The 11246-nt window shown below is 45.3% G+C and overlaps 1 protein-coding gene across 3 annotated transcripts in view; it reads right to left on the minus strand.

Moving 5' to 3' along the window:
* The window catches only part of fars2 (phenylalanyl-tRNA synthetase 2, mitochondrial), a 132902-nt gene extending 122449 nt beyond the window's left edge, over window positions 1–10453 (minus strand). For 2 of the 3 annotated variants that reach the window (XR_014875922.1, XM_085171730.1), the window contains exons 1-2: window positions 9500–10439; window positions 2604–2926 (exon numbers count right to left, since the gene is read on the minus strand). Coding sequence is in view for 2 of the 3 variants with exons in the window: in XM_085171730.1 (XP_085027856.1) it covers window positions 2604–2926; window positions 9500–9670 (494 nt within the window). In the remaining variant the exon portion in view is untranslated. Of the gene's footprint in view, window positions 1–2603; window positions 2927–9499 lie in introns of all 3 variants that reach the window. The other variant, XM_085171729.1, reaches the window with a different exon arrangement.
* Between the last annotated feature and the right edge of the window lie 793 nt (window positions 10454–11246).

Genomic DNA, 11246 nt, shown 5'->3' on the forward strand with positions numbered 1-11246 from the left:
TTAAGGTCCACACTGAGGAAATCTGTACTTAATGTAACATGCTGTGTTTAGCTTTATGCTACGTTAGCTTAGCTTACTGACTGTTTGACCAACAGGTCACGTGTTGCCTTTAACACATATGATCTACACGCACATACATGATCTACACGCACATACATGATCTACACGCACATACATGATCTACACGCACACACATGATCTACACACACATACATGATCTACACGCACACACATGATCTACACGCACACACATGATCTACACGAACATACATGATCTACACGCACATACATGATCTACACGCACATACATGATCTACACACACATACATGATCTACACGCACACACATGATCTACACGCACATACATGATCTACACGCACATACATGATCTACACGCACATAGATGATCTACACGCACACACATGATCTACACGCACACACATGATCTACACGCACACACATGATCTACACACACATACATGATCTACACGCACATAGATGATCTACACGCACACACATGATCTACACGCACACACATGATCTACACACACATACATGATCTACACGCACACACATGATCTACACGCACATAGATGATCTACACGCACACACATGATCTACACGCACACACATGATCTACACGCACACACATGATCTACACACACATACATGATCTACACGCACATATATGATCTACACGCACATACATGATCTACACGCACATATATGATCTACACGCACATACATGATCTACACGCACATACATGATCTACACGCACATACATGTTCTACACGCACATAGATGATCTACACGCACACACATGATCTACACGCACATACATGATCTACACGCACATATATGATCTACACGCACATACATGATCTACACGCACATACATGATCTACACGCACATACATGTTCTACACGCACATAGATGATCTACACGCACATACATGATCTACACACACATACATGATCTACACGCACATACATGATCTACACGCACATAGATGATCTACACGCACACACATGATCTACACGCACATAGATGATCTACACGCACATATATGATCTACACGCACATACATGATCTACACGCACATACATGTTCTACACGCACATAGATGATCTACACGCACATACATGATCTACACGCACATACATGATCTACACGCACACACATGATCTACACGCACATAGATGATCTACACGCACACACATGATCTACACGCACATAGATGATCTACACGCACACACATGATCTACACGCACACACATGATCTACACGCACACACATGATCTACACGCACACACATGATCTACACGCACATAGATGATCTACACGCACACACATGATCTACACGCACACACATGATCTACACGCACACACATGATCTACACACACATACATGATCTACACGCACATAGATGATCTACACGCACACACATGATCTACACGCACATACATGATCTACACGCACATATATGATCTACACGCACATACATGATCTACACGCACATACATGATCTACACGCACATACATGATCTACACGCACATACATGATCTACACGCACACACATGATCTACACACACATACATGATCTACACGCACATAGATGATCTACACGCACACACATGATCTACACGCACATACATGATCTACACGCACATAGATGATCTACACACACATATATGATCTACACGCACATACATGATCTACACGCACATACATGATCTACACGCACATATATGATCTACACGCACATACATGATCTACACGCACATACATGTTCTACACGCACATAGATGATCTACACGCACATACATGATCTACACACACATACATGATCTACACGCACATAGATGATCTACATGCACATACATGAGCTTCACCAACGTCCGTATCAAAGACGTGTCTGCTCTGTTAGATTGTTCTTGTTTCTTCTTCTTCCTCCAGCTGCTCTCAGCATCCTCCTCAGTCACACCAACCCTCTGCACTTCACTCCACCCATGAACCTTCTGAGGTTGAAAAATTTGATGGTTTCCTTGTCACAAATAAACGTAAACTAAATGCTTTTTAGATGTTTTTATCGATCAACCAAAGGCTGGTGGGCAGGGTGTAAGTCAGGGAGGGAACAAGGAGGAGGGAAAGTGAGAGTAACGAGGAGTAACGAGGAGCAGCGAGGAGATCACCCAGCAGCTCTGGGGTCTCCTCGTCACCTGCTGCTATCAGAGCACGCAGGCTTTTCTAAAGACTAAAGGTCACGACCTGCTAAAAGGCAGAGTCATAAACCAATGTCAGCTCACACTCGCAGTGACTGCTTAATGACTTCTGAATGCAGCATCAATGCGCTCGCTGTCGCTGTGTTAGATTTCTGATGGCGAGAATCAGCAGCAGCTTTAACGATATTTCACTGCAGCCAAATTTACACTCGACTGTCCCCAGAGACCCACGGAGCCTGCAGAGGGTTAGTCAGCATTTATCCTGAAAACAGAAACGCTACGAGGAGAGACGAGGACGCACTGCTGTTAGCAGAGACGAGGATCCTGAGCCGTCATCAGTTCCCAGGTATCTGTGAACACCTGCACTCGCTGCCTACCTGTAGAAGTGAGCTTTGATGCGCTCCTTGATCAGCCAGAGAGGATGATGGGATTGGTTGTGGAGGTTGCGGCCCACCTTTTCCAAGATCTTCGGAGTGACGTTGGTGAAGTCATCACGCGGGTATGACTGGCCTAACACCTGCACCGAGTCCTGACCAATCACAGACTGAGGGGCGTGGCCCTTCGTGCTCAGCCGTCTCCATGACGCTGCGCAGCCATTAGGCCAGAACTCTGACAGGAGGTGGCGAAGAAGAGGGCGGGGCCAAGGCTGAAGATAAGGGAGGGCTGATGGGGCGAATATCATGATGACAAATCCATGAAGCTGCAAAACAAAACAAGAAAATATGTGAAAAATGTTGGTTTCATGTTATAAACACAAACATCAGCTGTAGTTTTATCGCCATGAAAACGTCGCCTGAAAAACGACGTTTGTTTAAAGGTCTCGTTGTGTTTCGACAGCTTGGAAAGCAACGAGGAACGAGATGTCGCCAGGCAACAAGGTCACCTAGAGATGGAAGATGTTGCACTTTTGATCGCACCGGTCGCCCGGTGGGAGGCAACCAGTCTCCAAACTGCTGCTGCTAAACACAGATCATCTACACATTGCAACAATCTGTTTGTGGCGATGGGCGTGGCCTGTCTGTCTTCTCTGCAGTAGGCTGCGAGTGTGCAACACTGCATGATGACTGCACAGGTTGCCTCTCACCTGGCAGCCCGTCTGGACCTTGACAGGACTGCCTCTTCCCTTCCTATTCCTGTTAAACTGATAATAATATGTAATCATATGCCATCAGCGTGTTGAAAACAGCTTTCCTGGGGCTGTGTTGGGTCACTAAAGGGCACCAAAACTCCTAAAGATGCTCAATTTCTGAATGAAATGATGTGCAGGGACAGAATCACGTTTCTCGATCTGATTACTCATATTTGCTTCTCTTAAGGTCGTCTTAGGTCTCGGCCGACTCCTGTGGTAAATATCCGTCTCTTCAGCTCATAAATGCTCCGCCGTGTTCACCCGCTCCTCTCTGACTGCGGCTGCCTGCTGTTTGCTGCCGGGTTCAGGTGTTCGCCGATCAATCAAAGAGGCTTCAGTCTCCGAATTTATCATTTGCGGTGAAAAGGGTGGGGAGGGAAATGAGGAGGACGTGAATCAGAGGCGTAAAAATAAAACGGCAGCGTCTCAGCGGAGGTCAGATCAGGTGAGCGCTGCGGCTGCGGCTTCATTTATAATTGCACTAATGGACAAACATCGAAAACAGCAAAGGTTAAAACGAGGCGCCATCCTTTTACTTGTTTCCATCATTTATCCTCTGACAGGAGGCGACACAATCGCCCTTTTATCCACACCCCTCAAATATTTGTACACACACACACACACACACACACACACACACACTCTTGAGGAGCATCCCTGAATAAGACAAAGGGTGTTGCATTGCAGTGGCATTGCAGCAGAAAGGATTATCGTTCCTAAATCCAAGAAGCTTTTTACCTTTCCTCTGCAGCTGGTGTCATATTATACTGAACCGTACAGGCCAGCACTGAGGTCACACACACACACACACACACACACACACACACACACACACACACACACACACACACACACACACACACACACACACACAAACCTGTTTCTTCCAGAAAACACATCTCAAGGTTATTCTGACTTTAACAGGATGATGAAGTCGGGAGGTATTACTCTGAGGTGACACAGCCTGAATCGCCCGCAGGCTTCACTGTTCATCACGCCAGACAGCACCAAACAAAGATTGAATAAAAGCCGACAAATCAACAAATTCTTCCTCAGAGGAGCATTAATATATTCGGTAAAGGTCACGGCAGCTCGACCATGATTTGTCTTGTACACACCGTTCATAATTTGTTTGAAAACTGCCGCTAAAGGAAAGGTTATGTAAAGACCAGAACAGACGTCCTCTCTGTGGAGCTTTAATGTGTTCGTGGGCTCTACTGTCAGCGTCATAGATATTAATACACTTCTGTGAACTGAAACATTGAGCCTGAGGGGCAAAGAGAGGAAACAAGCATCGGTTTAATGATGGGAGGTCAGTGTGGGTCCAACCTGAAATGGTTTGCCTCATATTTGTCCTCAGACGGTCAAGGCTTCAAGGACAAATGATCAAGAAGTTAACATCTGACATGTGGAGTCCCTCAGGGCAGCGTTTCGGGTCCTCTTATGTTTCTATTACATGTTTTAATAACGTGGAATCTGTAATTCATAAATTACTTTCTGGAGACTTCTAGCTTCAGCCTGGCTCTGACTCGACCCAGGTTTAGTCACTGAAGTGCAACATGTCATAGAAAGTCCAGGTCGGCCATTCGATCAAGTCACTTTAATAACATCCTGATATTTGCACTGATTGGTTTTTGTTACACTGATTGTATCATTTTCTTTTGTTTTATTAGGTTTACTGAGCTTCATAAAGATACTTTCTTGCATTATACCAAAGCTTTGAAACAGCTTTTTACTGATTTATTGATCAATGCCACACGCTGGAGTAAAATGAGTAAAATCTTAAATCTCTCAGTGGACCAACTTTATAGAATAGGAATCAGTCCCAGTAATATATGCTGGAAATGTAGCTCAGATCCAGTAACATTCATGCATGCTATTTGGGAATGTGGGAAAGTTTATCCCTTTTGGCAAAAAGTATTGGACAAAATAGGATCAAGGGTTTGATGATACCCTTGTCACCAAGACTGTGCTTATTAGGGGATCGGTCGGTGTTACCTGGGGTTTCAAAATATGACTTTGTGGTTATAAAGGTGGGGGTGATTGCAGCGGCCTGAGTTATTCTCAGTGTGTGGAAGGAACCATCTCCTCCAGAATATAATAGGTGGAAACAAAATACGCTGAAAATGGTGTCATATGAAAATAATTGGCGAGGATTAATGATGATGGGGAGGGTTTTGACAAATCATTGGTTCGTGTTTTTGGCTGAGATGGTTGGAATTTATTTGGTCAGGGCAGTTATCTTTAGTTAAACTTTATGCTTGCTGCGTTGTATGTTTGTGTAGGCACTCAGTAATGGAATAACTTAAGAATTAGATTTTATTGTCCTTTTTTTGCGGGTGTACTGATAGTTAGTATTGAAAATAGACCCAACATACAAAAGTGAATGAACCATGGGATTGGAAGCTGTCTTTCCTTTTTTCTTTTCTGTTGTTGTTTTGTTTGTTGTTTTGTTTATGTTTTCATGTGGTTAAATGTTAAAAACAAATAAAGACTTCCATTTATATGTATTTCAATTTCAATGTATATGTATATACTATATATATATATATATAATGTTCTTCCTCTACCGAAACGTGAAGGCGTCTGTCATCTTTCTGACTAAAGGTCATGTGACCTATCCAGTCGACCTGCGGTGGGCGTACCTGCCGCTGTCCAGGTTCAGTCTAATGATTTTTAAGACACAACACCTCCATCTTTCTTCTCTCGAGCGTCACTCTGAAAACGTGTCCAAAACTTGCCTCCGTCTCAGCTTCCGTCTCTTCCTTTTTCCTCTCGTCGGAGCTGACCTTCCTAGCATGCGATCAGCACCATATGCCTGTTCCCATGGCGCCAAACGCCGCCACCACACATGCACATATGAGCGCCCACACACACGGACACGCATGTAGAGTAAATACACATGGTTTATGTAATAAACTGCAGAGCTGGCATTAAGCTGCAGTTACCACAGATGGATGGAAACACGAGGCGCTTTACGGACCGCCGGCTGAACGCTTCATACGTTTGAAGCTTCCAGAGAAGGAAATAAATTATTGTGATTTCTGGAGTTATAAACAACATTACACAACGCTTTGGTAGTGCCTCCAATTTTTGACTGTGGCGAAAAGAAATCCATCATAATCATATCAGTGTAACAGCATCAGGAAGTGTGAAAATGAAGAATCATCCCCAACGAGAAGATTGTCATTAGATCAGAACCAATCGATGAAAACAACGATGGACACACTTCCTGTTGGGCTCATGAGCTTTGTGAGGCTGTCGTTTCAGCTTTTTTAATCTGGCTGTGACGGTCTGAAGTTTGGAAGAGTTCAAAGGTCTCAGCAAAACCCCAAAGAGCTCCCTGTAGGTGGAGGAGGAGGTGGGGTTGGTGGATGGGTCAACCAAACATCAGACTGTAACGTCAGAGTTCGTGTTTCTTCATTTCCTTTATGTTCTAATATCACTTCAATCTTCAGCCTTTACAAAACAAAAAGCTGCTCTTAGTTTCTATTTCAGGTTACACACCTGAGTGACCTTTGAGTGAGGTCAAAGGTCACTCATCATAGTGACCAAATTAATATACCTGAGAGCAGAGAGAGGAAGAGAGAGACTCTAAAGAAGGAGTCGAGAAGTCGAGCAAAGCAAAATATTAGATCAGATCAAATTTTAATGAGTCCTGTGGCAGAGCGGCTGTGTACGGGTAAACACGCCGCTCTGCTCAGCTCCATGTTCGTTCACCCGAGCCATGTCCAAACACACACAGATTAGGATGTTTAACAGCTGGAGTCAGTGTGTCTGAGAAGACTCTGACACGGCTGTTGACCTTCTGGAACATTTAATTTAGGAAAACAGGATGGAGAGAGTGCCAGGAACTCGTTCCCCCGAGCAGATGATTTCAGGGAAACGACGATTCCCTCCAGCTCGGAGGTGTTTACACAATAAGACTTCTGTTTAAACCCAGATGTTTCCCACGGCGCCGTGAGTCGTCGTCCTTTTTGTCTCATGGAGCACAGAGATCACAAAGCTGCTGAGTTTATTCCTCCAGAGCTGCAGATTTAACCCTCGAGACTCCCAGTGCACACTGGGACAGACTCCAAGTCCTCCGTCTCAGACTGCAGTGGGTATCTGCAGTCCTCGTTTGACGTGGAGGTCCTCTGTGAGGTGCAGCAGGTGGAGGACTGGCTTTAGAGTGTGCCTGAAGGATCCATCCACCCACCAACGTCCTGTCACTCATCGAGCCAAAATCGGGATCAGTCGAAACGACCCTCCACCCACAGGAGGAGCAGATTGATGAGGATCAGGCGGAGGTTTGGTGGACCTGCTGAGACGCCCGATTCTCTGATTTCCTGACGTACTCAAGCTTTCATTGCTTTCACATGCAGAGGCCTGCGATGTCCATGTGCGATCAAGAGACTTGGACAAACTCTTTAGCCGCGTCCCAGCAGAGGGAGGCGTGTATTCAAACACCCTTTTCCCAAATCCAGCACAGGCTTCAGAAGAAGGAACACGTACTGGAAACAACAAAAATAACTTCCCACACGTCTTTTTCTGAGCAAGGCTTAAGGTTCAGACCAGGATTAGTCTTTTAAAGATGAGCACACGAGCGGCTGAGTCAAAGGAGAGCGTCCAATCTGTGTGCGGCGGTGGGTAAAAACCGTTTCCACACTCTGCTGTTTCTTTAATAAATGAACAAATAAAGTATCCAACAAGAGAAATGTGACAAATTACTGTTGCAGATAAAATGTGTGGCGATGGAGGAAGTGAAACATGATTCATCATGTGTGAAAGTTGCTGAGAAATTCCCTTGTTTGGCTGCCAGTAAGTTGTTCTGACTAACCAGCATCGGGCTGCAGCCAACGGTGAAGCTGTGATGTGACTTCTGAAGCTGCCAGCTGAAGAAAGGTGGCAAGAGAGACGGCGCCAAGGACGCGCTGCGGCGCTCCGTCCAAACACGACAAGAGAGGGAAAAAAGTCCAACGAGCGTCAGAAAGACGGAGAAAAGAAGTCTGGATGTGACAAAAAACGAAGACTACGGGAAACACGGCGCGCTGAGGTTACAGTGTCACGTGAACACGCACACGCACGTGATGAAACGGACGTCAGTCAGACGTGAAGTTCAGCGCCGTGCGAGTGACACGAAGACGTAAAGCGTCACACAAACGCACACAGAGGCGTTCTCCAGCAGCGGCTTTAGTGCAGAGGGATTCATTCAGCCTGTAAAAAGTGACGGCGTGATGGAGAGAGGCGATAAATTACACACTGCAGAGGGAGCGAGGAGCAGGGAGGGGCCTGCGGGCACAGAGACGCACTGTACCTGACCGCTCTGTGCACACGGACAGGACATAAATTCATCCAGCAAACGTCAAACGTCAAAAAGGCTGTTTAGGAAAGTTACAGGCGAATAGCATCCATCCATTTTCTGCTGCTTATACAGTACAGGTGACGGGGCAGCCGCCTCCTCCAGAAGGAGGAGGCCCTGATGCTGCAGGGCCTCTAATCAAATACCCAAACCATCTAACTGCCTCCTTTTGATGTGGAGGAGTAGTGGCTCTATTTTGAGCTCCTCTGAAAAGATCGAGCTCCTCATCCAGTCCAAGGCGGAGCTGGAGGTGAGCGTAGGAACGTAGCTGTAGAGGTTAATCTACAGCAGCATCACTGCCATTCCCATTCACAGGCTAATGCTAACTGCTAATGCTAACTGCTAATGCAACCAGCTGGCCAAGCGTTCATTTAAATCCTGTTTAATCCAAACCCTGCTGCATATACAGGAGCCTGAGTGATCACTTTAGTTTTTATTATTCCTGTGCAGAAACCAAAGATGGAGAAAGAGACAGCAGTCAAAGTCAGAGGTGACACAAACCAACACGGTCACATTACCAACTCTAAAAATGTAAATTAGCCAACTGAAGACGGTTTGATTCAGGTCCGGCTGTATCTAAATAAAACTATAAGTATATGTTGTGCACGTCTGAGGACAGCTTGCATGTAAACAGGCGCTTACACTGAGGGACTGTTTGACGTCTGGCATGTCCCCGAATTCATTTATCTATTTGTTTCTGTACGAGTCTGTGTGTGCGTCCGTACTGTGTGTGTCAACGTTAATGAGAGGACGAAGGTTATTTTTAAAGGTTAAACTTCACAGTGACGGCCTGATGGTGGTACCCGTAGGCGGGAGGGCTCCGGGGCAATGATGGCGTCTTTCCCAATTATTGACCTGTTTTGTTTCCTCTGCAGGAAATGAACAGAAGTCATGTGATGTCCTCTGAAGTGATGGAAACCCGACGGCGTGTGAATGAGCAGGTGGCTTCTCTCTCGCCGCCTCTGCAGGAGCATCAGTGTCACTCACCCCCTCCCATCAGAGGGAGTCCCTCTCTGGCACTGTGACCACTTCCTGCGGCTCACGTCTGTCTTCCTGTTCACGACACACACAACTCACTCGTCAGCACAGACAGTTACACAACCTGGGACGCCCGCCTCTCGCCGTTATTCTCCCTGAATGAAGTGCAGAGTGGTGACGGTTTAACGCAGTAAAAATACACATCAATTAACATGTTTTATGAGCCGTAGACGAACATTAAACTCACTTCTATCCTTATAATGACAGAGTTTTAAAGATGTTACCCTGTGATGCATGACTATATGATTTTTTTTTTATGTCCACAGTAAATTATGCACCCAATAATGGACTAAGTATATCATTTTTATCTTACTTTGTAGAGACTAAACCTTTTAGGCTAGTCTACTGCCATGATAAACGTGCACTCATGTATTACTAACTATTTTAATGCAATAAGATCTTCCCCGAATCTCTCGGCTGCCTCCAACAGCCTGTGGAGTCTTTTCTGTACGATGCACAATAAATTTGAGTGAAGGGTTAGACACTCGTACCCACTCAGAACACCTCTATTTCCCTTTTTAGCTCCAACAGTTAGCAACACTAGCTAGTATTAGCTTAGAAATAGAGTTCACTAATCACAAATGTCACGAAATGACACACAAGAGGATAAAAGGCCGTCTTTCTTGCGCCTGATGTTAGCTAACCTGATGTTAGCTAACATCAGGTTAGCTAACATCAGGCGCAAGAAAGACGGCCTAACCTGATGTTAGCTAACATCAGGTTAGGCCTGATGTTAGCTAACATCAGGTTAGCTGCGGTGCCTGATGTTAGCTAACCTGATGTTAGCTAACATCAGGTTAGCTAACATCAGGCACTGCAGCTAAGTTAAAGCTAGCCAGCTAACTCGGATATAATTGGCTAGCTACTTTCAGCAGCTAAACTGATCCATGACACATATTTCAACTAAACTACACAAGATTTTAGACGTCAGTGGCACAAAACAAAGATGTGTAAGTAACACTTGCTTTCCAAAGTAACAGCCAACATGGTGGCAGTTAGCCAGCTAGCTGTAAATTAGCTATGCAGCATCTATCTGACACTGATGGAGCTTTACATCCAACTCAGCTTTGCTATTACTAACACTGAGGTATACGCCACACTCACCACTTCAGCAGGTATCAGGTGTTCAGCTGCTTGCTAACACAAATATCTAATCAGCTAATCACATGGCACCAACTCAGGAGTTGCTAAAGTTCAAACATCAGAATGGAAAGGAATGGGATTTCAGTGACTTTGAATGTTGTATGGTTGTTGATCCCAGATGAGCTCGACAGAGTACTGCAGGGATTTACGGACACAACCGTCTGTAGGGTTTACAGAGGATCGTTCAACGCCTTTCTGCTAAAAACAGGAAACTGAGGTTACAATTCACACAGCTCACAAAACGCCGCCCGAGCTCACGGCACTCAAATGGACTCCAAATTCACCGGACCTCAGGAACCTTTGGGCTGTGGTGCAGCAGGATTCGTATCACAAATGCAGTAAACAAATGTGCATCAGCTCTGTGAGGCT

Source organism: Neolamprologus multifasciatus, chromosome 9, assembly GCF_963576455.1.
Source record: "Neolamprologus multifasciatus chromosome 9, fNeoMul1.2, whole genome shotgun sequence".
NCBI lineage: Eukaryota > Metazoa > Chordata > Actinopteri > Cichliformes > Cichlidae > Neolamprologus > Neolamprologus multifasciatus.